The 27,647-nt window shown below is 39.0% G+C and overlaps 1 protein-coding gene across 1 annotated transcript; it reads right to left on the reverse strand.

Moving 5' to 3' along the window:
* Positions 1-207: 207 nt before the first annotated feature.
* G2E3 (G2/M-phase specific E3 ubiquitin protein ligase) lies at positions 208-19,217 on the reverse strand. The gene is made up of 15 exons (XM_066322157.1): positions 19,007-19,217; positions 17,454-17,551; positions 15,422-15,523; positions 14,016-14,140; positions 12,817-12,982; positions 12,030-12,136; positions 10,847-10,963; positions 9,901-10,025; positions 9,631-9,763; positions 8,815-8,943; positions 7,354-7,661; positions 6,521-6,702; positions 6,189-6,361; positions 4,692-4,885; positions 208-4,007 (listed from the first exon to the last, which is right to left on the reverse strand). Exons 1-15 carry the CDS (start codon positions 19,041-19,043, stop codon positions 3,784-3,786), a joined length of 2,220 nt encoding a protein of 739 aa, XP_066178254.1. The 5' UTR covers positions 19,044-19,217; the 3' UTR covers positions 208-3,783.
* Between the last annotated feature and the right edge of the window lie 8,430 nt (positions 19,218-27,647).

Genomic DNA, 27,647 nt, shown 5'->3' on the forward strand with positions numbered 1-27,647 from the left:
TTGGTGTCCTGTGCCCCAGGGCCCTGCCTTCACACCCTACAGCAATCCTCCGGGGGGAAGGGGACCCCTGCCCCAGCTCTGGGGACATCGGGATAAACACACCACACACACCTTTAGATAAAGCTACAGGGACAAATCAAAGTACAGAAAAGTGATAACACTTCTAGCACTAAAACCCACAACTCAACAAAATAAAAACACGGAAGAGACATGTTTAACCTTTTGTTGCACTTTGGACATATATACACAGTATTCCCCACAATTACTGAATATTTCAGCACTGATGTTACACTTGCTATGTAAAACGTTGCTTGAAGATGCAACAGTTCAGGCACTGATGCTGCAGTTCAACTTGGAGCTAAAAAAATTTACGGAATTACATTTTGTTACATAACATTCAAAATACCATAACTTTAAAAAGAACACTGTTTACATAATATAAAAATCAGAGGGTTACATCATAGATTTATTACAAACATTAAAATTTTGAAAATTACTTTCTGTGTTTGTGTGGTTTGACACTTCAAAAGTTTTTGCATTTTAATTTTTCTTTTGTCTAACTAGACATTGCCCTTAGGTAAGAAACAGAAAAGTTTGAGCTTTAAACATGTTTTACCATATAAAAGAGATTCAAGATGAATTTGAAAAGCATATTTTGTAGGCTTCAAAGTTACAATTCTTTGTATTTAAAATCAGGTTTTTAATACTATTTTCAAAATGCATATGCAGAATGTGAATTATTAACTAATACTCTTCAAAATCATCATGTTTTCAAACTTCCAGGACTTAATACCTTAATGAAAATAATCAAAGCTGCAGCACACAATGGTTTAGACTTTTAATATGAAAAAATTTTTTCTTCTTTGGACTATATTTCACTCTTGAATCAGTTAAAAAGGCTAACAGCTTTTTTCTGGTAAGCATCCACTGAATGGGTAAAAAACACAAGTCACAGAAATTTCTTATTCCTTGGGTTTTTCCAAACACAGAGCTAAAATACTTGATCCTGTTTATTAAATGTGCATCCCTAAGGAGACTACTCTAAACCCACTAATACTAATATATTACTGCTTAGTAGAAAATGATCACTCTAGAAAATAAATAGCCTATTTGATGTGCTAATTCCAGTTGGAAACTGAGGGTTTGATGCAGAAACTGTGGGATGAAATTCTTTGGCCAAACACAAAAAGGACTGCAATAGTTTTTTCGTGGCACTGAGAAATCTTATAAAAGATGCAGCTTCTATAAGAATATATTTAATACACAACTGATGCATACACGATTATTCTCCCTGACAGAAATACTGAAAATAAGCAGCCTCCCTAATTTCCACGTTGTGTTTATATAAAATGAAAACTACCCAATAATATTGCACTTCAATGATCTGCTACAACAATAAAAACCCTGTGGTCCTCACAGCTAGATAAATTCCTCTTACAATTTCAAGACAAGGGAGACCATTCTGTGCTTGGAAGTTAGCTTCTTCAGTGGAATTCTAATGAACAATTCAAATAAATTGATGACTGCTCTCTATAAATAAATGCTGAAAATGAAGAAATTCCTTTCCATAGCATCATTCAGGACTACAACTTGAATACATTAAGTATTGGAGCATCTAGATAGAGCTGATGAAACCAACAGAAAAGATTTGTCCTGAATGGGTCACTATTAGAAAATAGGAACAAATTCTGTGCAAGAAAAACCCTTTCAAGTAATATTACATACTATGTGATATTATGAATTTAGTGTTTGGATACAGCATTGGACAGTAGACAATTTTAAAGTTAACATATTTTAAACCTGGCTTATAGGTTAGTTCTGCTTTTGTATAAGTACCTTTCAACTGCTGACTTCAAAAGCAATAAGCAATAAAAGGTGTGAACTCTATTTTTGTAATTTCAGGTATGTTCTGAAGCCTTATCTTCACATTATTTTACTATTTCTTTCTGCATGGAAGACTTTAAAATGCAGTTTATTTTGTTCCAGGTTCTGAACATTTTCTCTTGCCACTGCAGGTACCAAAAGTCCTTGTCCTTTAAAATTACTCACACTCCGCTTGCTACTTTCATAAAATTTGTACTTCTCATATGGAAGAATAACATCACAGAACACATTTATCTTGAGCTAGGCAAGAAAAACAAATACTGCATTTATTTTTTAAGTATAATATTATATCTGAAGGAAACTCGTCGTTATTTGAAAAATACAAACATACAATAAGAATCCTTATTATGTAAACGAATTTGTGCCAAACCACTCTCCTTATAATGGTAGTAGACCATTGTAAAGGGTAAGAATACAAAGAATTAAATGGCAGAATAAGTCAAAAATCATGCAAAGATCAGAAACACAAATTACTGGAGCAAAGAAGACACTGAAAAAATGCTTAGTATACAAACAAGTCAAATTATATTCTCCAAGAGATCATATTCCAGTCTCCTTTAAAATAAACATATGCTTTTGGCCAACAAGCAAAAACCACTGCTAATCCCATCTTAATTTCTAATATTCTTAAGTTTATAAAGACAAGACTGATGAGATTAGATTGTTTTAGGCATTAGTAATGAGAAATGCAATGATTTGCATTTGCAATGATTTCCTTAAGACTTTTTATTATATTTTCAGAAGCACCTATCCATTTATAATTACCGTGGATGTACTTTCTTGCCAAGGAATTCAAATGTAAAGCAATCCTGCTTATATTTTCAATTCAAACCAAGCTATATTAATAAAAAGTGGCATGTTTACTTTCCAGTATTTTGAAGACCGTGCATAGACACATACAGATACATATATATCTATATTACATCTATAGCACAACTTATGTTCAGGACATATAGTACAGGTGGTTACAACAAACAGAGGGAAATAGTATCATTTCAAAACAGAGAACAGCATACATTTAAAAGCAATGTATTTAAATGTTCTTTTAATGTCATGGTTTTAGCATTAGTAACAATAAAGTCGAGGAATTCCACTTCTTATCTTTTACAGCTTAATGCCCTTTTGTGCCATTTACACAAATTACTGCAGCACTAAAATATATTTCATACAGTGCTCAGAATGCACCTATGACTGAACTGGAGGAGTTTAGAATATAAGAGTTTAGAATAAAGGGAAGTGTCAGGCCAAACAAGCTGGATGGTAGACTGCCTTTAGGTTAATGAGCTTCACTGCATGGCCATATGAAAATACTTCAATAGAAGTCAAGTTGGCATGATCTAATGAGCAACAAACTTACTCTTCCATACTCAATAACATTAAGTCTAACTCCTATATTTCACTTTGAAAGACCAGCTATCGTTGCCTGTTCAAGATTTCCTTCTGGTTTTTACTATTTTGGCTCTATGAGTAATTAAAAATTAACGAATGACAGTAGAATGCAGAAATGTGCAAGTTATCTTCAAAATGTACCTGGTTTGTTTTTGATAAGTAAGTTGTCCAAGTGTTTGATACAGTCCACATACTTACCCATTACAGATGGGTAACACTTCATACCTGTCTACAGAAAAAGCTGATATTTCAACTACTTCTACAGGAGATGGAGGGCTCTTAAAGTCAACTTCAAAACGAGAATTATTTAGGAGATAATTTTTTGTTAATTTGAAATTTTTTTTTGCATATATCATAACAATACAACTTTTAGAATAATTTTTTGGGGAAAGGTCAGAAAATACAAAAAGCAGGTCATCCAAAAATACAGTAGCAAACTGAAAGCAGATGTTGCTGCAGAAAACTCAAGTTTCCAGCATCCAGTTTAATAGCAAAAATACTTAATCATTTTTAGTTCTTAGGTGTTTTTCCAATGGTGAGCTCCATTATCTTTTTGAACTGCTGATATGTCTTTGTTACAGGAAGCTCTAAGCAATTAAGAAGTCTGTTTCCAATGGGATAACTTATAAACAAAAATTTGATAGTAGGTTCAGGATCAAAACCAATGGATGGTACATAACAGGAGCCTGTTACGAAGAGCAGAATGTCCTCCAATGTCACTACAGAATCACCACCTAAAAAAAACCATAGGATTGAATTTTATCATTGATTGTCTTTCATACATAAACCATTACCCTGCATGTTAAGTGCTAAGAGGAAAAAAACCCACATGAAATCAAATCATTATGCTGAATAAATATGGAGTTATATGGCTACCTAAGAAAAAGTTTAGCAAGAGAAACCCACTCCAGTCAGTACTGAAAAATCTTAGTGACTATCAAAATCTCTTCTGTAAGAAAAGTGAGAGAAAACAGTGGTCTTCAAGACTTCAGACAATCTATCTAATAAAGGAATTTTCTGTATCACTTTGCTTGTATGTTGGATTTTTATTTTTTAATTCATGGGAATCCTAGAGCCAATCTTGCAGGTATAGTGTATATATATATACAGGTATATATATATATATATACACACTATATATATATATATACATATACACACACACAGGTATATATATATATACACAGGTATATATATTTTACCCCTCTAAAATTATGGGCAACAGTTTCAGAAATTCTAATTAGTAAGAAAGAGAGGGAAGAGAGAACAATTAGGAACTGATAGTGACTACAAAACCTTGATTTATTTACACCACTGAACTCTAAAAATCCAATTCTGTACGTATGCCAGCAACTAAATAACCTGGACAGTTAAGGGGAAGATTTTTTTAATTAAAAAGAAACAAAAAAATTACTTACTTTCCACATCTTGCAAATAGCCCATCCAAAACTCAGCACCTTTACATACATCTGATGAGGAATGGATTGTAAAGAGATTGAAAACAGTTTCCGCTGAAAGTCTTTCGGGTTTGTGGCAAAAGATGCTAGAGAACACATTTGGGTGCATTTGCATTTTCTCCAGAACACCAAGAGTTTTCAAACCCTGCATAAAACTAGGAGGGGGAGAAGAAAAGAGTGACCATGCATCAGGACTCTGCATTTTATAAAGCTGCAAGATGGGATATAATAAATCTTCCCCGTCTCTAAGGTTACACAGTACTCCCATTTTATCTTGGGAAATGTGTTTCACTCTCATTTTACCCATCTAGATGTTTTTTGGGGAGATGAAAGAAATACCAGTGATATGTAGAAATTAACCTTATTTCCTGGTACCTGACTGTATGTACAAGGTACAGTTTAAACTTCAGCATGAAAACACAGCAATTCTCTTTCTTACAAACAGCTCTTTGGAAAACAGCCTAAATTCCTTGTCCACAGACAAAATGAGTTGTTGTTTAACAGCTAAAATAACCAACTCTGGTTACTCTCAGTCCTCTAGTGATAAGTAATCTCTTGTTCTACTCATTCAAGCCCATGTCCAAAAATGCACAAAACCACACTATCTCATAAACAAATGCACTAATTATTATGTTTTAACTTATTTAAAAATACGATATAGATTGTTGAAACACACTGCAGGGCCTTGACTGAAGGACTAACTCCTCTGACCTTCATTTAAAAAAATCCTCACATTAAGAATCAGTTTTCACAGCTCTTGGAGATTGAGTTGTTCAAATTTGTCACAGATAACACTGTATGTGAAGTTTAAATCAGGCTATGTTGCAAAAATTACCATCCAATAAATTTTTACTGAGCAGATGAAGAATGCAAATTGGAAGTAAGGCCAGAGACCAATCAAAGAACAGTCAAGAGCTGCAACTTTTCCAGCTAATGAGGTCATCACTACCTCACAGAAACATCAATGCAATGCTTATGTTCTAAGCAGGCCAACTTACACTTGCTGACAGTATTGCACTCCTAATGGCACACACAGACTCCCTAATTAGAATCCTAGAAAGCTCATTTGAATTCTAAACATATGTTAAACATTTCCAAAATGTAAAGATTCTAAATTCGAGCAATTCTGAAGTCAAATGGAACATAAGCTAGAGAAATTTTATAGTGCAAAGGGTCTTTGTGATGCTGCAGTTTAAAAACTGTGATCTGCCTTCTCCATAAGGTTGAAAAAGGAATGTGACCAAGGAGAAGTCAGAGCAGATATGCAGAGAAATAATTTGTCTTTTGGTTTAACTACTTAGTTAACAGCTGCTACTTACCAACTGAAAAGTACAGCCCACATCAGTGATTTAAATGAAGAACAAGTAAGAACATGTGAAAGTCAGTTTCAGCAACATATTTAAGGAGTTTGCAGTATGCAAAAGAACCAAGAAGTTCAAAAACTCAAGCAAAACAAACCTTTCTAGGGGCAAAGCAATTCTCTTGATGACATGATTGATCAAGATGTCATTCACCAGCACGTTCTTATCACACAGAGCTGTGACAGGTCTCAAAGATCTGGCAGCAGTGAGGCATTTGTGGCAGTCCTGCAGTGCAGACTGTAGGCTGGACAGATTATCTGCATATTTTATCTGCATCAAAAGAGAAGGTAGGCATTTGTTTACTACATGTATGTATACATATATGGGAAAAATAAGCCTTTTAATTTCAACGAAATTCATATTCAGTAACTCCTTTATCTCTAAATATAGTCTTGAGCAAGAAATGAAATGAAACTTAGGGCATATTACCATTTGTATTGTTTGTGCTACATCAACATCAGCAACATCTTCCAAAGCTGGCTTCACATTCTCTGGACCATAGACAAGGCACTTGAACAGTGTTTTGGAAAAGAAACCAGGACATGGACCACCATGAACCAGAGATATTGCAATCATTTTCCCAGCTTCAAAATAAAGATTTTCTTTTACAGCTGCAAATAGAAAAATGTTAATTTGCATGCAGAGAAATTATTTCTGATCCTCATTTTGTAATAGAAAATGTCATAGTGCTGTTTTTTCTTAATTAAAAGTTACTATCTTCTGATAGTTCAAACTGTAAGACCATATTTTTATAAAGGACTACCATATTCTTTTACACCAACTCTTCAGCCACTATCAAGGTTTAGGAGATGAAACTTCCTCTTTGACTATAAACCCAAAGCATATTTAATTCTGAAGCCTAAGAACTCAAAGAAGCTAACTTGGGGTCTTTGGGAAGCACACTATGGGAAATAATGCCCTAGAAATTTGAGGAAAGAAAAATAATTAGCAGAGGAAGTGAGTCAGGAAGAAAGAAATTAATTTAAAGAGAACAAATACACTAATTAAAATTTTCCAAGTCTAGTTTTATGCTGCTTTTCCATGGTTGTCATCAACTTTTCCAATCAACTCAGATTTTTTTTACTTACAAATCCACACACCATCCCCCTTTTGGAATTGAAAAAATAAAAACATCCACCTAAATTTTTTTATCCTTCATACTTTATACTTGTGAACTGCCACTCATACTGCTGGCTGAAGATTAAAAAGTATTTTAAGCTATTTACTTCTCAATATGTTTTTGAGCAAAGCAACTCATTTACCTTGAAAATCAAGGGACAAGTTCTTTCCAGAAGAGCCCTCAAACAACGATGAATTCTGAAGGTGAAGCATTAATAATTGGAAGAAATGGTATTTTGATGCAGAAGTATTTGTCTTCAATGTATTTTTGCAGTTAGAGAAATTTACTTCAATATTGTTGGCAGGACTGAAGACACGTTGTCTGAATCCTTTCAAAGCACTACTCCAAATGTTTCCTGCATCAATGTTAAGTCTTGTTGTTTTTGTTTTAACTTGTGCCTTCAACTCTTTCAATATATTACAAACTTTCATTCTTTTCTCTCTTAAATGCCTACAAGAGAATTGTATGTGTTTTTAGATTAAATCTATGTTTCATAATTAGCAAGTTACACAAAAATCATTTTAATAGTCTACACCATTTCTTTAAACCCTGTGGCACATTCAAGTATTGCCTGAATTGTACCAGTAAAACATTTAGCATAGATTTAAAAAAGAATTAACACTGTAGTGGCAAGTTTTCAAATACTTCTAAGAACTGAAAAAAGGAGGTAGAAATAATTACCCTGGCATAAAACAAATAGAGATTTTCTTAATTTAGTGACTCCACCACAGTGCCACAATGAGCTGACATTTAAACAATGTGAAACAGGTGAGAAATTGAAGAGTTTATCATGTTACAATAAAGATGGCTTGCAATCAAATTAGAACAATCTTTGTCACTGTAATAAAGTAAATATTTGAGTAGGAAGAACGTTCTCATTTAAAAAAGCAAGATGTTTTCTTTGTTTTCTAGCTTCCAACCAAAACTATCCCAAATACCATATCTACTGGATCATCAGACTTTTTAGCACATCAGGTCGAATCCATAAATTAACTACTCACAAGAGGACAATAGATTTTTTTGTCCGTAAACTGAATATTCTATATTAAAACACGTTGTTTTAGCACTGACTTTAGTACAACCATAAACTATTCACATGGTACAAAACCAATAAAAATTGGTTTACCATAAACCAATTTTTAAAAACCAATACAAAACAAATAAAAATTAAGGACCTGTCTAATTAGAAGAAAGCAATGAGGACTTTTTACTCCCTATTTTGTAAAGAATGTTTAGCCATGCATGGGTAAGGACAAATAGACATTTCTGGGGTTTGGTCCCCTTACTATCTAACTTAAAAATTCTCAGTAGGTTTCATTTTTTTCTCCTCATACTCCTCTAGCATTTATAAATATAAATAGCAGAAGCCTTTCTGAAGCTAAGACTTCAGGCTTTAAGTTTATACTCATTTTTGCAGTGACTATGTGCATATATACACACACATGAATATATATAAATAGTGCATATACTCAGAGAAATACATATGGATACTGTATATACAGAAATACACACAGAGAAACCTCCCCTCACATGTTCTGTAGGAAATATGGTATAAAGCCCTGTGCTAGATTGCTCTTCAAAATAAGAAAAATTGAAGAAATACTTGTGCCTCAGGGACAGGGACCAGTTCCTGCTTGACATCACTGGAGACAAGGGCATGGACATTCTGTTGGATGCTGGAAGTTCTAGGTGTGAGCAAGGTGACAAGTTCTGGCACTTTATCTTTGGTGATCTATCAGCAGAAAAAACAGTGGTTTAAGTAGTTTAAGAAGAGATACAACTGAAGAATGCATGAACACTTCCTACTTCAAGGTAGCAGTATAGTTTCCCTCTAAATCAGTACAGAATCTAATTTATATCCTCATTTCCATGAATCCATCAGGGCCTGAACTACAATTTTAAAAATAACAATTATGTATATTATTACTTTGTGGTCTTCGGAGTTTTTAGTTGCATCTCATACATCAGATGAAAGCCCTGACTGACACAATAGCTAAAAACATTTGTTTCTACAAACCTGAAAAGTTTTTATTACACCAGAAGAAAACATTGTTATGAACATCTTTGTGTCAGACTTCTAGAACACTATTAAAATGGAAAAAAATACCAATAAGCAAACCTAAAGCTTTGCTGTTTGCATACTCTTATGTTACCACTAAATGGCTAAAATTCCTTTAACAAGGATCTATCTTTACCAAACTAAAGAGAGGTTTTAGTTTCCACCAAATCCAAATAACTATAGCAAATTTCCAGAGCTCATGGCTAACTGAGAAAACTTCAACCACTAAACTTTATTCCAATTTCATCTGATCTGAAATTTAGTTTCAGTTTCTCCTACAGAATAAGGCATCATTTCCTCACGTTTTGAAGTATTATTTTATCCAATAATCAGTTTCTGTGAGAAAAGAGAATTACACACTGGAGTAGAAAACTGTGTGGAGGTCCAGACGCCTGCCGAGAGGACTTTGGAGGTGGCTCTTCCAGCAAACTATCTGCTCCATTTGTCTTTTCAGAGGTGGCCAAAGCACACTTTTTCCGTTTCCTATGCTTCCCTGTAGGATGACATTAGAGTAATTTAATGAATTAGCTGGTTGGAAAGACAGTATGCTAGTAGTAAGCTAGTAAAGTTAGTATGCTTACATAAGTTGAGTTATCATTCAAGAAATCACTGTCACAGCCATAGTTTTACCTGATTTTGCAAAGATACTCCTGCATTCCGTGCAGTCCCAGTTTTGCTCTGATGACTTCATGGATGAACAGGCCAAGTGAGTACCACAAGAACCACAGCTCTGGCAACGCTTTATTTCCCATTTACTAAAATGAAAGGAGTAGGAATTTAGAAGTAGACAGAAGAATGAGGCTAGTTAAAACAAAGACTGTTCAATAGTAAGAGCAATTCAGATGCTAAATCACCAAAGCATAATTTTATCAGTCTGGTAGAACTGACTCTAATTAAGGAGACTTTCTCCATGTGAGATGTACTCATTATCTGGCTGCAACAAGAAAAGAAAAAGCTCCTCATGTTCCAGCTTACATTGAATGAGACTATTAGTACTCCTGTGCCCTGAAGTCAACAGATTGCATGGCACTATTTTCTTCTCATCCTGCTAGTCAGCAAAATCCTGTTTTCTATGGGTATCCACCAGTCAGCTTTTCCAAATGGCAATTCTTTTAAAGGAGAGCTCTCTAGGGAAACATTTAAACTACTGACCTAAGTCTACTACTTCAACAACGACTTCTTGTAAAGGCTGTAAGGATTTTAACACTTATTAAATTGCTGAATTAAACTCTGAGTGATACATACACAATATTCCTTTAGGCACATGCTATGCTGATGCACAAACTCTACTTCAGCCTGTATAAAATGAGGACAAGGTAACTGATAACCCCTTAAGTTTGGTTTTCATAGCTTTTAAAACAAGACCAAATTAGAGAAATTTAGGATTGAAATATGAATATATTGAGGAAAATAAACACATTATCTGGACAGTGTGTTGGCTTGACATTAAAATCTAATGCTGAAAAACACCAAAACATTTAGGTAAATAAAAACAGTATTAATAAATAACAACAATGAAAAACATGTTTAAAAAACTATTAATCCTAAGCCATACTTTTCTGCTGAAGCACCATACCTATCAGGTTCATTATAGTCTCTTCCTTTCTTGCAGAGACACCTTTTAACATCGCAGTGTTGATAACGATGCAGTAAGTCTTGATATGCATTTTCTTCAAGTTCCCAAGATGCATCCCTGCAAACAAGGCAGAAGGTTGGATACCAGAAGTCTTATTTCTGATTGTTTCAATGGGTTACTCTCTCTTTCAAGAAAGATATATGCAATAAACTTATGAATATATTTCAATCATGTCATGTTCTAGGTAACAGATGGGGGGTCTTCTAGCTAACTGAGAGGAGGGAAAAAAGTCTAGTAACTAAAATAACACTAAAAAACACACACACAGACTTTTTCTGGAGTGAAGTTACTTTGATTTTAAGTATTTCTTATTTTTCACATGACCTCAGTGCACGTCTGCTCTGTTCCTGTCCCTTTTTCTTCTCACAGAAAACAAGGATATTTGTTTAGGCAGCCTACTCAAGTTAGCTCTGCAACTGGTTTAATGAATGGTAACTCAGAGCATTCCAGGCCAGCACAGCAAAGTTCATAAATTATTTTGACTCTTCCTCCTCTCCAGAATCTTGGGCTTTTTTCTCAAGAGGGAATTAATGGTACTCTCTGAAGAGACAAAAAGTTATTAAGGAATAATACTTCAAACAAAGAAACATCATTATGATCTCTTTCTGTCATATTTTGAGCCTCATCAGGTGATAGAAACAGGAAAAACAGCTTGGAATTTTGGAAGCAGTTATTATACTAACATAACCTTTGCAATCCCTTGGCAGAAGATAGAAGCTGTAGGGCTGAGTAACCATCAATTCTGTCTTGACAGAATTTCAGATAATTAAACTTGGGCACAGAAAACACACTTCTTAGCAACCTCTACATGAAGGAAAATTATTATATGTAAGAAGTGCTTTTATCTTCCAATTTGCCTTTAAGAGTTTAAGTTGAATCATGGCATTAAAAATGACTTTTCAGAGCTCCCTTTCATGTTTAAAATAACTAATTTCACCTTTGCCAATTTTTATGCATATCTAAAAGGAAACAGGCTACTCCTTACCAAACTGAACAATTCTACAATTGAAGGTAGAACCAATGTTTCACATACTAATAATTGAAGTTCTGTAGAATAAAATAAATGTTTATAACAGCCTATCAAAGTTTTCATACCAGAATAATCAGTAACAAAATTCCTTACCTTTCTGGAATGTATATGCCCATCCTAAACATCTCTTTTTGAAATTTCTCCTTGTTATTACATACTGTGCACCTAAAGAAAAATATCCCAGCGCTCAAAGCTTGATACTGTGCCAAGAAAAAAAAAAAACACAACAAAGAAACCAGACCAATTATTGAATTACTCCCAACCTTGAGATGCCAATAAATAATGTCTTAATATTGAGATGCATTACATTCATGGACACTGTCCTGACATGGGTGTTAAAGCTGATATCAATCATGATGTGACTTGACATTAAAGCAAACAGCAAGGACTTTCTCTTCCTTTAAAGACAAGAGCTCATATGCTAGAGTAAGGTTCACAAACAAAAGCACCACCCTTTTCAGTCAACATCTCCAGATCCAGCCTAAGTATACAAAAAGAATGCTGTAACTTTTTCTAGCCCTGGATTTAGCCAAAGAGAACTGATAATGGATCAATTACATTTTTAGCACTCAGATTCTGCACATAATGATGTGCAGGAAAGCAACTACAAAGGCTGAACTTCAGCTCCTGAAAGTATTAAGGACAGTAAGTATGTATCACACATGCAGAAACAGGGAGGGGTCACAGGGGGAGAAAAATTCATAGCACTAAAACCTCAAAATCCTTTCGTGTCCATAACACAATTTTAGCACTGGTCTTCAAACCTAGTATACTTCATACCTGCTACCAACACTTAACAGTAAGCAATTGCTCCATTATTTTTAAACAGAAATGTGATCTCCATGGATGCAAAAACAATGAAAGGGAGAACTTGTGTTACCTGCAAGCAGTCACGATGAAACCAAGCATTTTTACAGCAAGGACTTTTCAGTACAGTGTACAATGGAAGATGTTCAACCAAATTCAGGCAGATTGTGCACTGTGAAGATTTTCTGGGTTCTTCATCCACAAACTCTTGGACTGGTCTATGTTCCCAACAGTAAGATCTAAAAATAATAATTTAAGGTTCCCTTAACAAAATAACATCTTACGAACCTTCTTCATAAAATTTGAAGGCAGTAAAATTAATTAATCCATTTTTCATGAGTAAGTGCTATGCCACAAGCTAAAAATGCAGACACACTGGTTTTGGCTAGGCTAGAGTTAAATTTCTTAATAGTAGTTTGTAAGGTGATGTTTTGGATTTGTGAGGAAATCAGTGTTGATAACACAATGTTTTAGCTGTTGCTGAGCAGATCTTGAACAGAGATCAGACCTTTTCTGTTTCTCACCCCTCTCCACAAGGAACTGGTGAGGTGGGACAGCTGGAATGGCTAACCCCAACTGACCTAAGGGACACTCCACACCATGACAGCCAAGAAATGCAGCTCTAGAAGAAACCCTTCTGAAAATGTCTTATCTTTGCACCCACTTGAGTTAATGCAAATTGTTTTTTATGAAGTGCTTGCTGGACTTCAATCCACCCACTCTAAAAACTCAACTCACAAGAAGGATAATGCACTCAAGAATATTTTGACTACAGCCAAGATGCTAGAGAGATGACAGTAAAAAACATATTTTAGACATTTGTTTTTAAGCTCATTTCCCCTGCAGTCCACCTCTAATAAACTAGGAAACAGCAAAATGGCAGACACTGTGTTTTGACTGCTGAGAGAAACAGGTAGCCAAAGCTCTGCCATTTCAACAAAGGCACAGGGGACAGCCAAACAAAAAAAACCCCCAAATCGACCACTATGCAGTTTAGTTCAGAGTTCAGAATTTACTGCTCAACTTAATTCCTTGTATAAGAATAAACTCATGTATTTAAAAACGTTGAGAATTGAGTTTATAAATATAAGGTATGTAATATAACAGTTTGACTTTCATGTCTTCCACAAATCAGTTAGCTGTTTCCTAGATTATGTGATATCATTCCAACTATCAGCCTATCCAATAACAAGCCATGAAAGAAACCTGAGTCACCTCCTGTATAAATACAATAGATTGAAAATGGAGAAACAACAAAACCCCAAAACTCACCTGAAGTCTTCCATAAACTGGAAAATGCATTCCCTTTGTAACCCACAAGGAAAATGGTAACTTCTTTTGCATTTAGGAGCCACGCATCCAATTGAAGCTCCCTTTTTCTTACAGATATTACATTTCTAGAAATAAGTTGTTTCAGAAACAAAATATTAACATTTTAAATATGAGTAAAATGACAGGAATTAAACCAATAGAAAAGTTACAAAAAGTGTAAGAAAGAATAGTGCTAATAGATTAAAACTGTGCCAGAACTAATGTGGCTTAGCTCTGTTACAAGCAGTAAACACACACAGTAATTTCACAGATTTTATGTATTTGTTTACATGCATATTGTCTTGTGATATGTAGATAAAATACAAGTTATTTTACCAGTACTTGTAGTTTATATAGGTATAACAGGCATACACACATATATATTTATATATAGGCATCTGTTAACTGTCAGCTTCAAGCTCAGCACAACATCATGAGATATTATAAAAGATTAATTCACTCTTTTTTTATCTGCAACTTACCCAATGAATAAAAATAGTTGCAAACTCTAGAGGCCTAGGGAAGCTGACTTCAGCTGTGGGATGGATTGTAATAGAGCCACACTGATCTCAGAAACATTCACTACACTTCAGCCTGAACAAACTGCACTGGACTAAGCCTCTCATGATGCTCATCAGAAACAATGTTCCCAGGAACTAACAGGTATCAAATGAGCTCCTGTTTTACCACAAACACCCTTGGAAACGTATTTTTCTTGCCTGAATAACAACCCAAGTGGAATAATATTTTTGTTACTGAAACTTCAGAGAAAGTTACCAAGTTAAATTGCAGCCAGGATGGAAAATGACTGTAACTAAAGCCCACTCTTACCACTGTAAAGCACAGCAACATGTGGCAGGAAGTGGGAATGGATTATAGGGTAGGATTTAGATCCCCAAAACCCTCCAACTCTTTTCCAGAAAGGCCTGAAAGAGCAGACTGCTCATGATAACTGATCTACATAGAAGGCAAGACATCTACCTTTGAGGTGGAGAAATCTATCCCCAAAAAGATACCCCCACAAAGCCCAGGGCAGCTTCTGTGCCAAGTGAGTAACTGACTAGTGTAACTTTTTGATCTCTAGTGGATGCTCTGACTTTTGTCCCTGCTTTTGCCCAATGAGCATTTACAAATCTTAGGTGCTTCCCTCCCTTTAAGGGTGGGTTATCACGATTTCTGCAAGGGGTTTTTTTTGCCTTATGACCTCCACAAATCCAGTATATTTGTTACTTAAATGTCAAATTCAGGTGCTTGAATGGGCTCAGCACACTGTCTATTTGAGGAAGAAAACAAACCCCACGGGCAGTACTAAGAGCACTTAAAAGTGACCTTTTCCCCCCTGTAATTACCAAAGACATCATTCTTACCAGTTTTGCAGCTCTATTCACTTCTTTTCTAATATCGCTGAATAAAAATCCATCTACACCTTCACCTTCTTTACCTCTCTGCCAAATGCCACTTGACATCAACTACAAAAGCAAAATTAAATATTTTAAAACATCCACCTAACCTAAAGATTTAAAATCACATACAATGTGCTTGTCAAGTAAGAGAGAAGTTTAGTCTAAAAAAGCTCACATGGAAATACATTTATGATTAAAAACCTGATAGAAAACACATTTTTGTCTGACAGACATGACAATAACCAGTAAAATGAAAATAAATGTTTCATAGCATCAAAGTATTGTATAATACTGTAGGGCCTGATAGAGTGTATTTTGGCTTCTTTTTTGAAGTATCCAGACTATTCAGATAATTGTCAAACAATTACTTTCAGCACATAAATCTTCAGAGGAAGTAAAATTAAATTAGCTCAGTTAATACGAATGACAATTGTGCTGTGGAGATAATGAAGCACAGTAGGAAGTAACTGTACTGAAGTGACTCCTAAGAGGAAAAGTAATTCTCTTTAGAGGAGATTTAAATAAACACAGACTCAAGTAACTAGGCAAATCAGAAGAGCCTGATGATAATTTAAAGTTAGGCAGTACATTACAATCTTTAAATAACTGAAGAGTTTCACAACTTGATGCTGTCTATATTCTTTACAATCTCATTTTATAATTTCAACATAGCACCATTTAAACTAGTTTTATCAATATTTTACTCAAATAAATGTAAGATTATATACCCAAACCAATTAAACATGTTTTTCCAACTGTGAGACATTTGGCAAAGAATAATTAAACTGTGACTAATGGGCCTCTTTGTAAAACTCTTTTCTTATATAAAATACACTATATTTAAGTAAAATCACAGGGCTTTGCTCATTTTTAAAAGAAGTAGAGACAAAAAAAATAATAAAAGATTCTGATGAGCTTCCTGTAGCTGAAATCCTCTGTAAGTCCTAAGGCTCAGTATTGCATGCATGCCTCTTCCTAGCTGTTCATCAGGATAGGATTTTTTCTTATCATTTGATATGGCCTTATATAGGAGACAAAATTATCACTAACTTGGTATGATGGCCTCTATTTCCTTGCAGCTGTTTAAAATTTACTTAAAAACAATATTTCTATGTTTATGTAACTTAAGAAAATCTCCACTCTCCTTAGTTTTTAAAGGATTCAGTATCCAAACTATGAAACCATCTACAATCCTTAAAGAACTTGTTGACAATACATACCCCCTACATTACTCCTAATACTTGACACACATTTTAAAATTGGGGGAGAACAATTCTAATTATATTTATTAGGAAACAAAATAGGGGCGCTTTTTTTTGTAAAGTAGTATTATTCTTAAGAATACTTGCAAAAATTTAGAGATTGAGAGGTAGTTTAAGGATACCTTTAAGAATATGAATCCTGGAGAACGTCACGGGTGATAACAAAAGCTGTAGGTTACATCCACAGCTTTGTTTAAATTATAAACTTCTACTAATTAGTGAAACTGTACTAATATGATCAACAAGGTACATATAACTTAAGTGAAAATTAGGACTTAAGTGTTACAATGTCCTGTGTAATGCCAGAGAATGGCTCACAGCCAGTAAGAACTACAGAGAAATGAGAAAACACCCTCTTCTGTATTTTCACATTTCAAAATTTGAAACTTTTCTTAAAGGAGGGAATATGTAGGTGTGAACTGTTCCCTTTGTCTTAACATGCACCTTCATTGCTCTTTGCTATGACAGGTTGGGAGAATTAATGAACTCTTTTAAGTGGGCTATGAACAGAATTTAGCTTTGAATAAAGGCTTGTTGGGATTTGCTTTTTTCATCTGCTGTACCTGACAGTACAAGCCTTCAAGGCTACGAGTTAAAGCTCACATTTCAAGTTTTACAACAACAAAATTGCTACAACAATGGGACAAGTTACTAGGATTAAATACTTGTTGCACCTTTTTTCTTTTTTTTTCCAGATAAATAAAAAAACTCCAAGATCAATACCATACACTTACCAAACAGTAATAGTGAACAGTGAGATTGTATTCCACATAGGTCCTTTTTTCTCCATACTTCTCAGGGCAGTCATCTGTCCGTCCACAGAGAACACAGGCTAAAATACAGAATCATGTTCATAACCACAATGAGTGTGCTGGAATTACTGTGGATTAGCTGCAGAGCAGTAGCTTTCACCTCTTTTAATCACATGCATCTTCAAGTAGATTACTGGATAAGGACAGTAGATATCTCTTTCCTTAATGTATAATTTTATACTAATACAGAACAATGTAGTATTTGTTCCTCCTCTAGTTACTAGAAAGAAAATACTTGCCCAGCCTGCTGATTCAGGAGTGGTCTATCAGCCAAGCTAAAGTCACAAGCAGACTGTGCTCCCAACTGAAATATTCTTCCCAAAACACAAAAAGAGAATGAACAAATGGCCAACTATGTCCAGGTGCATGGGAAATGTCATCTGTGGTTTTTAATACTATACATAAAGTCATCCCTATATTAGAATCCAATTAACCATTTCTTTGTCTGCTCTTGGTGATAAGCATGTGAATGGTGCCAAGCCATCTGCTACCACAGCTTTTAAAAACATTTAACAATTTGAGACAACACTGCATTCAACTAAAACCTTAAGGATTTCCCACTCAGTGAAGTTTCTAGCCCACTAACATAATTCCATGGACTTTTAACAGCTTCTTCCCTTTAAATCCCTGTAGATGTAGAATATTGTGAATGTATCTTATAATATTAAAAACAGTCACAGTAATAACAAGAATAGGGTTACTGCTTCAGCCTAACAAAGTCCTGAATGGTAAATCTCAAACACAGGTCAGTGTGATTTGGCTGCTAAATTCATGGTTACTTTCTTAACATCTGCAGGAAATACTATTTTTAAATAGTCTAATTACAGTAAACAAAACCAAGGAAGTTTGTAAGTTATTTCTTTTTGACTTCCTGAGACAAGTGGCGATTCCAACATAATTTTACAGAATGGTTGGAAGTGACCTCTGGAGATCCTCTGGTCAAACCCCCTGCAAGGCAGGGCCACCTAGAGCAGGTGACACAGGACCTTGTGCAGGTGGGTTTTGGATGTCTCCAGAGAGGGTAAGTCCACCACTCTCTGGGCAGCCTGTTCCAGTGCTCTACTACTCTCAAAGTAAAGAACTTCTTCCTCACGTTGAGGAGGAAGCTTTTGTGTGTTAGTTCAGAACCACTGCCCCTCATCCTGGGTACCACTGAAGAGTCTGGCATCATCCTCTTCTGCCATCATCATCTGGCACCTGCCTCTGATATACTTTATGTGTTAATGAGACACCATCTCATTAGTTAGTCTTCTCCAGACGAACCAGGAGCAGCTCCCCAGACCCCAAATGATCTCTGTGGCCTCTGCTGAACCCTCTCAGGAGCTCCTTGTCTTTCTTGTGCTGAAGAGCCTCAAACTGGACACAGTAATCTGATTACTGGAAACTCACCTGTTCTTTGAGCCCAAATGAAACATGTTATAACTGGGATACTAGATTAAGTATTTCTGAAATTATTAGATAAAAACTTTACTCACATGTGCTTTGAACACCAAAATTAGTTGTTTCACTCATCCTGAGTTCTTCTGGCTGTCTGTCATGCAAAAGAAACAAGGTATTAAATACATCTGGTGCATTAATGAACACTACACACCTCTTTCATGTTTTATTTAAAACTGCCCAAAAAAAAGTGCATTAACTCAATAAACTAAAAGCAGGACCATGACAAAAGAATAAAATAATTCAACTCCAGCATCCAAGCCGAGGGCAGGGCCAGCCCTCTGCTCTGCAATCCTCCAGCTCTGCCCATGGCAGGGGACAGAGGGGACACTGCCAGGGGACAGAGGGGACACTGCCAGCCCCAGTCACTGTCCCACAGGCAGGGCCCCCTCGAGGGCTGAGCCTGAGCTGACTTAGGAGGTGATGTTAGCTCCCGGCCAGCAGGAAAAGAGACAAGGCTGGATCACCTGGGAGCTTCGACTGAACAGTCTCCAGAGGAGGACATAACACTCTTATTAGTCAGCCAAGCTGTCAACCCGGGCTAGAAATTCCTTAGGAGAAAAAAAACCCTTTCACATTCATGTTAAACCACCACATCTTTAGGATCCTGGCCTAAACAGAGAAATCCTGATCCACAGAAAAAGCCAAAGAAAAAAAACACTAACCCCAAAACGAAAAAGGTAAGGAATTGAAAACTGGGACATGCATACAAGGGAATTTACACCACACAGGACAATGTATTTTACATTCTGATGGGGAAAGTAATTTATTTAGACACACTGATGTAACTTGCATTTCTTTCAAACATCAGGTGAGCTTCACACCACAGCACACATCCTATCCCAGCCCACACTGGAAAAAAAAAAAACAAAACACCCAAATCCCAAACCAAATAACCCCTGGTTTCTTCACTATAGCACCAAGATGATTATTCTTTCTCAGAACCCTTCTAGGAACACATCAGTACATTTCTGATTTTTAGGAAGCTGAAGAAAGCCTTACCTAAGTTCTGCAGGCCAAGAATCCCGAGTGCATCTCCAGGCTGGATCTCAGGCAGGCAGAAAACTCCCTCTGACACGCTGCAGAGAACAGAGAAGCAGTCAGTGACAAATCCGGGGTTCAAAGCAGAAGCCTGGCAGACTGTGAGCTATCTATGGCCCAGTATTTACACTTCTGATGGCTACCAGGTGAACGCTTCAGGAACAAAGTTTAGGCTAGTCCAAACTATTGCAAATAAAGCACTGTAGCGATTTTACTGGAGATTTAGGGAGGAGGCATAGTGAGATGGAAAAAGAAAGGGAGGCAGAAGTCTGAGGCACAAGGCAACTGCCCTATGCCACTGAGAACCGGAGCAGTGGCACAGAAGACCTTGGCCAGACAATTGTCTAAAATGAAAATAAACCAAAAAAGCACCACCACTAAATTAATTGAAAAGGTTTCTAAAGAGACACCACACTGACAGTCAGATTAAGATTAAATAAGTGACTGCTATTTTCCTAGAAACACTCTTCCCTTTTTTCTAAATGAAAAAGGAGTAACTATACTTAAGTACAGAGAGAGCAAAAGGTAAGCACAGAGCTCACACACATTCCCTCTCTTCAGGAATTCCCCAGGATGGCCACTGTCAAGTTTCACGGTAATACAACAAAGAAACTACCTACACACGGCCACACAAACCGAGATTTTTATTTTTTTTTGTAAAAAGCCCTACAGGTGGACGAAGCACATATGCGGCTGTAAACAAGAAAATCATCTTCCCATCTATTTGGCTCCAGCAAAACAGAAAGGAAAAAGAAATCGCTGCACCACCCCCGCCCGAATTCCTCTACTTTTCTCAAATTCCTTCAGGTAAGCGAACACAAAGCTCGAATTTACAATTTAAAAGACACACGGATCAACCACTGAGGGCCCTTGCATAAGACCTCTGGGGCTATTCCCAGGAACAAAGCAATTCTACAGCAGCCTGTTTGTAAGCCAACAACCACCCCATTATCGCCCACTGTCAAGAAAAACAGTGTGAATGAACTGCATCTGCTTTGCCTAAACCGGCCTGAAAAGTCCTGAAGAGAGGGTGATTAGATTTTGCTAATTCTCGCATTATTTTACTGCTCCATAGCGTAAGGCGTTTCAAGAGTCTTTTAACCAGAGGTGGAAAAACAAAACAAAACAAAACCAAACCAAAGCCAGCCCTAAGAGGCAAGGTACAAGGCACACGTTTTCCCCAGCAGAGAGGAACAAAGGAACGCTCCCGAAGCCACTGTGCACCCTGTGTGTCCTCAATTTCCTCACGGTGGGACCTCCACGTCCCCCCGCGGTCAGCCCCCGCCGCCGTGTGCCGAGAAAACCCCGGGCACCCCTCGGGGCCCCAAAGCCCCCGGGAACCCCTCGGGGCCCCAAAGCCCCGGGCACCCCGGCCCCAAAGCCCCGGGAACCCCTCGGGGCCCCAAAGCCCCCGGGCACCTCGGCCCCCCAAAGCCCCCGGGCACCTCGGCCCCCCAAAGCCCCCGGGCACCTCGGCCCCCCAAAGCCCCCGGGAACCCCTCGGGGCCCCAAAGCCCCCGGGCACCCCTCGGGGCCCCAAAGCCCCCGGGCACCCCTCGGGGCCCCAAAGCCCCCGGGCACCCCTCGGGGCCCCAAAGCCCCCGGGCACCCCTCGGGGCCCCAAAGCCCCCGGGCACCCCTCGGGGCCCCAAAGCCCCCGGGCACCCCTCGGGGCCCCAAAGCCCCCGGGCACCCCTCGGGGCCCCAAAGCCCCCGGGCACCCCTCGGGGCCCCAAAGCCCCCGGGCACCCCTCGGGGCCCCAAAGCCCCCGGGCACCCCTCGGGGCCCCAAAGCCCCCGGGCACCCCTCGGGGCCCCAAAGCCCCCGGGCACCCCTCGGGGCCCCAAAGCCCCCGGGAACCCCTCGGGGCCCCAAAGCCCCCGGGCACCCCTCGGGGCCCCAAAGCCCCCGGGAACCCCTCGGGGCCCCAAAGCCCCCGGGAACCCCTCGGGGCCCCAAAGCCCCCGGGAACCCCTCGGGCCCCAGAGCCCCCGGGAACCCCTCGGGGCCCCAGAGCCCCCGGGAACCCCTCGGGGCCCCAGAGCCCCCGGGAACCCCTCGGGGCCCCAAAGCCCCCGGGAACCCCGGCCCCAAAGCCCCCGGGCACCTCGGCCCCAAAGCCCCCGGGCACCTCGGCCCCAAAGCCCCCGGGCACCCCTCGGCGCCCCAGAGCCCCTCGGTGCCCCAGAGCCCCGAGAAGCGCCACCCCTGCCAGGCACAAGGGCCGCGGCAGGTCCCGTGTGCGACGCCCGCCCGCTCCCTCCCGTGCCGCGCTCCGCGTCCCCCCGGGACGCCGCCAACCTGGAGACGAGAGAGGGCGCGTTTGGTTGTTACTCCCGGAGCGGCAGGCGCCGAGCAGCGGCGGCTCCCCAGAGCACGGGCTGGGAGGAGCACGTCGCTCCCCGCACGGCGAAGGAGGCGGCTCCCACCTCGGTGTCCCGGCCGCTCACACAGCCCGAGGCGGCGGCCCGAGGCCGGCCCTGAGCGCTCGGAGCAGGCCGCGCCGCCCTCAGCCGACCGCCGATTCAAACCCCAACATCCGGCCCCCGCCGGAAACGCCGGGCAGCGCACGGCCCGCCGAGGGGGAGCGACGGGAACCAAACAGCGAGGTGTTCGTAAGAAATCCGGGCTTTGGCTTCGTGGTGTTGTTTTTTAAATTTGTTTTATTTTTTTAAATTTTTTTAATTTCTGCCGCTTGTTCTCCAGGGGCCTAAGCTGCCGCAGTTACTGTGAGGCCGTGCTGCCCTCTCCCCCCCCATAGCCGCAGTGAAATGGAGTTTCCCGGTGAATCTCCGTGTTGGATGTGTGTCCCGATGTTTTCCCATTGGAATGGCGCTGGTGGTGCGCGTTGTGACAAGGGAGCTCATTTCGGCGGCTCTGGGCTTTGGCGAGTGCCCGTTCCCTGTGGCAGAGCCGGACGCTGCGGTGGGAATGCTGAGGGGGGCCATGGATTACCATTATTGCCGGCTCCACACACACACACACCGCGCTCTGCCCCTCATGCCGGTCTCTGCACTGCCTGCTCCACGCCTTTATTCCCCCGGTGCCTTGTTGAGGCCGGGCTCTCTGCACATCCCCAAGCTAGATCCAGGATGGTTTGCCCTGGCTGGAAGCGGCACACAGACGGAACGGAGAGTTTATGTGGAATCTGGAGTTGGTGAGGCAGGTGTGGTGACCTGCGGCTTGTTTTCACACAACTGGCCCCATTGTCCCCCTGTCTCTCTGTTTTCCTGTGCTTGTTCATCTGTGAGGTACCATCCTCACACCCCTTCTCCTGAACATCCCACGGCGCCTTTGCACAAATCATACAAATACCCCAAAACACCCCAGAACGAGGTTGTTCTTTCCTGACAAATGTGTGATCAAGTTTCCCCCTCACCAGCTGGAAAGTTCCAGTTTCATCTCCATGAGACCCCCAAGTCGTGCATTTTAAACACCTCTGTATCCTTCCATCTGGAATTCTGAAAAGAAAAGAAGGATGGGTACGAAACAGGGTGAAAGGTAGAGAAGGGCAATTCTAGGTAATTATTTTCTTCCTGAAAAAAAAAAAAAATTGTAAGAAATCATGTTGATTTTCCTAAGTGTACGTCAGTGTGGTGGATGTCCCATTTTATCCAAAACCTGATGAACCTACCTGCTATCCAAAACAGCTTCCATTCTCCTGCATGGATTCAAATGCACGTTTTCCAAAGTGTAGAGTATCATTCTTGTCATACCCTGTCTGGCTTGCTGGCTATTCTAATACATAAAAGGGATTGTCACACTGCCAAAGGAAATGATAAGCCTTAATTTGTCTTTTGAGAGTTTGATCCCAGTCTGCCACATTCTGGATGTATCTGTCTCAAGTAACAGTCTACAGAATAAAGGATGTTATTATTATACTACCTCCATCTTTTGTAATATAGAGCGCTATTTCTGGTATATATTACAGAATATATTTGCTGTATACAGTTATGTGTGCTCTATGAATACAGAATATTTCATTTTGGTTCAGCTGTTAGTTCTGTTAGAGTTACAAAAATTATTATTGTTGTTGTTGTTATTGTTATTTTTTTCAGTCAGGAAAACACCCTGAACATTTTTTTGTTTTCATTCAGTCTTTCATTTCATTCAGGTAGTCCTACCCATAAGGGAGAAAGAGCTCTAAAGGAAGAATTAACATTTGAATGAATATATGTGTTCTCCTGGGCTTTATGAACTTTTTTTTTTTTTTTTTTTTAATTAATGAGACAGCCTCAAACACTTTTCTATATTTCTCTAAAGCTCTGACAAGCAGTTCATCCTCTAAATGTCTGAAGTCTGTCTAAAACTCCAAACCACATATGGAGGTGCTCAGCAGTCATGTCATAGCTTATAAAGTTTTGGGGACATAACCACGATGGTGGCATGTTACACTCAATTTAATAAAATTAACATAATAGCTAATAAAGTCCTTATTCTTTAATTGTTTATAAAAGAAAGATGTCCAGTGACCTTAACATTTATATATATAATTTTCTTTAAAACCATGCACTGTCTTATTCATTTGTTGTCCACAACCCTTTAAAATGCACTAGCTTTTTAAACACACAAGTATTTTGTTTTCCTAGCTTTCCCCTATTATATTTTCTGTTTCTTGTTTGAATGACTGATTTGAAATCACTTCTGACTGTTCTTGGTGTCTTGAACTCCAACACACAGCCTCTGGGCAGCAGGGATTTCCTCAGAGAAGAGCAGTTTCAGGTCTCCTGGTCCCAGCTTGCTCTGATAACGGGTGAGTGTGTGAGCAGCAGTGGTTGGGGTGATATTTCCCCTGCTGTGAGACAGTGGGGCTTCACCCTGCAGAGATCATCACCCTGCAGTGCTGTGTTCATAACAGGTATCTTGGTTTAGGGCAAATCTGGGAGAAAACCTCTGAATGGGGTTTCTCTGGAGAGCAAACCCAAACGGCCTCTCCACCCAGCTGGTCTGGGAAAATGAATTTCCTCAGAGAAAAGTGGAAAAAACTATCTGTTTAACAAACAAAATGCTTACGAGCATGAGGAATGAAAAAATATGAAACAATAAAAGTTCCTGCTGCTCCAAAGAGAGATGGTAAAACTGAGAGCCCTTGCCAGGAGTCAGCTCAGCTCTCAGTCTCTGATCAGTCCCAGTCCCTTCAGTGCTGGAAAATGCTGAGTCCAGACCCCAGTGGGCCACTGGTGCCAGATCCCAGTCCTGCTCTGGGTTTTCAGTCCAGAGCAGATTTAAACAGTCCCAAGAAAAAGGAAAAAAAAAAAAAAAACCAGTCTAGGAAGCTTCTTTACTTCAGCTAGCTAAACTAACTAAGAGGGAAAAAACCTCTCTCTGGCCGCTGTCTGTGTATCTGATGAGCACCATCCTGAGGAAGAGAAGAAGAAGAATACAAAGGAGTGAATACTGCTTTCAAACAAACTGTGCCCTTCTTCTTTCCCTGCTTCACCCTCAGAACCACTCTTAACCACAGAACACAACCTACAGCACACACAGAACAGATGACTGGGGATACAGAGGCATCAAATTCACCCCAGGACACCGGGTCAGGAGCTTGATGGGTCTGTATAAATGCAGCAACACTGTTCCACTCCTTGGCTTTTCAGACAGGACATAGGCAACATCGCTTACAATTTTTCCTCCCCAAGCTAAAAGCATGAATAAGTCTCTTTTGTGTATCTGGACACTTGTGAGAACCGGGGTGGGGGGAAATAACTGCATTTATTGTGTGAAAGTGCACACACTGTATCAGTTACCCTTCCTGAAGCTGACAAAGCACTTTAAAATAATCTTCCTACATGTGATGACCAGCTATATTTATGTATCTGGTTTTTCACTTGATACTTTGTTGAGATTTTTAGGTTCAGTTAAAAAAAAAAAAAAAAAAAGAAAAAAGTAAAAAGTTTTTCCTTTTTCATCCTGTGTCAGAAAAACTTCCATTTCTCCTTCCATGGAACCTAGACTGCACTAAGTAATGCAACATGAAAAAATATTGCAGTAATCCTGGTCTAAGGTGGAGTTTGCAGATGGAAGTTTTGTTCATGTTGTGTTTTATGCTTGAAAGCTGTATTTAAATATCAGCTAATACTTGCCAAGCAGAAAACATTTTGTAGAGTAGATTATGGGTGATGCTGATGAAATACTTTTGATTCAGAGACTTATAAAATATTCCAAAAGAAAATTGTATCCGTTTTTGCACAGTAAGTAGCTTTAGGGAAAAGAATTAGTTGGAAAAATGTTTTGAAATTCTACTGCCACTTAGTTCTCTGAATGTTGATGCCTTCCAGTATTTCTTAAACCTTTAAAATAGGTTAATGTTTCTTGAGATGTTTATTTGAGCATACAAACATTTAACATAATTTGTGAGGTAAGTATGCTTATCCTTGCTTATGAAATTCCTAATCCACCTCAGGCAAGAATCTTACTTATAAAGGTAAAGTAGAATATAAAACATTTTCTTTGAGCATTCAAATAAATATTTATTTTAAAGCTGAGGAGGAGTTGTTCCTTCAAGGGCTGGTATTTTCTGTTTAATTTACTGTGGAAACATTCTAGGTTTTATAAATAAACTGAAGTGAGCAAACTTAGCTGAAATCTGCTGAACCAAAGTTTTTCAGTTGGACAGGCTGTAGCCAGCTTATCCCTCCAGTAATAACTGAGCAAGAGCAGAGTGAAACAGTTTACCTTAAGCAATCCAAGAAGACTCAGATGAGGGAGCAGTCAGAAAAAATTTCATTTTGTCAGAAATCAGACAAAATCCAAACCTTGAAATCAATCAGAAGTGTACTTTAGATGATAACTCTCTGTTCTTCCCTTAGCATGCTACTTCTGCCAGAATCTTATGGACAGCCTCACTGAAGAGGTGATTAGTACTAGTTTTTCTTTCTTAGTGGTCTAGGGCCTGTGCTGCTCTTCAATGGAAATGTCAGAGAGTCAGATTTTGGAAAGCATGGAAGCATTTGGAAACATACCCCTGAACTGTCATTTAGGAGTGACCATCATTCAGAGTTGACTCTAAATTCCTTTCACCTAGTGTCCAGCCATTCATATTTTCCTTTCCTTTCATAATGATGCCCTGAATGCCATTCACAAATTATTACAGGAACAAGGACACATCTGAAAACGAATCTGCCCTTACAAAAATGAGTTGTTGGATTTTTAAAAAATATCTCTCTTTTTTTTAAAGACCTTTGTGTTTAAGTGTAACAATCAAGATGCTGAATTTGCCTTCTCAGGCAATAGTGAATCATCCTTCAGTGCACCCTGCAAACATTTTGTTTTCTTCAGACCCAGACAAGACAGAAATACAGGTCTACTCCCACATGAGACCACTGGTGTACCCTGAGGGTGCAAATTGTCCTGTGCAACACAAATACCTTTGAATTACTTATGAATGAAGATCCCAGCTCCAAGATGCAGTGTCCATTTTCAACTTTGTTGATTTGTAACAATTACTCTCTTTTTAAAAGACTTTTATGCTAATATAGGAATTTTACCACAAAAGCTTAGTACTGGAGTCTAACAAAAATGGTGATGGCCTCAGTGATTGTTCTGCTGATATATTTTATTTAAGTATATATGGGGTTTGCATGGCTAGGTTTTGGGGCTGGGGGTGGCTACAGGGATGGCTTCTGTGAAAAGCTGCC

Source organism: Sylvia atricapilla, chromosome 6 (genome assembly GCF_009819655.1).
Source record: "Sylvia atricapilla isolate bSylAtr1 chromosome 6, bSylAtr1.pri, whole genome shotgun sequence".
Taxonomy (NCBI): domain Eukaryota; kingdom Metazoa; phylum Chordata; class Aves; order Passeriformes; family Sylviidae; genus Sylvia; species Sylvia atricapilla.

Excerpts from the sequence above, each read along its gene's own strand:
- G2E3 (XM_066322157.1), bottom strand. The coding sequence starts at position 19,043 with ATGAGTGAAACAACTAATTTTGGTGTTCAAAGCACAT. Across the intron at positions 12,137-12,816 it reads TTCATCGTGACTGCTTGCAG|TATCAAGCTTTGAGCGCTGG; the intron begins GTAACACAAGTT and ends TTCTTGGCACAG. Across the intron at positions 9,764-9,900 it reads GAGTATCTTTGCAAAATCAG|GGAAGCATAGGAAACGGAAA; the intron begins GTAAAACTATGG and ends GTCATCCTACAG.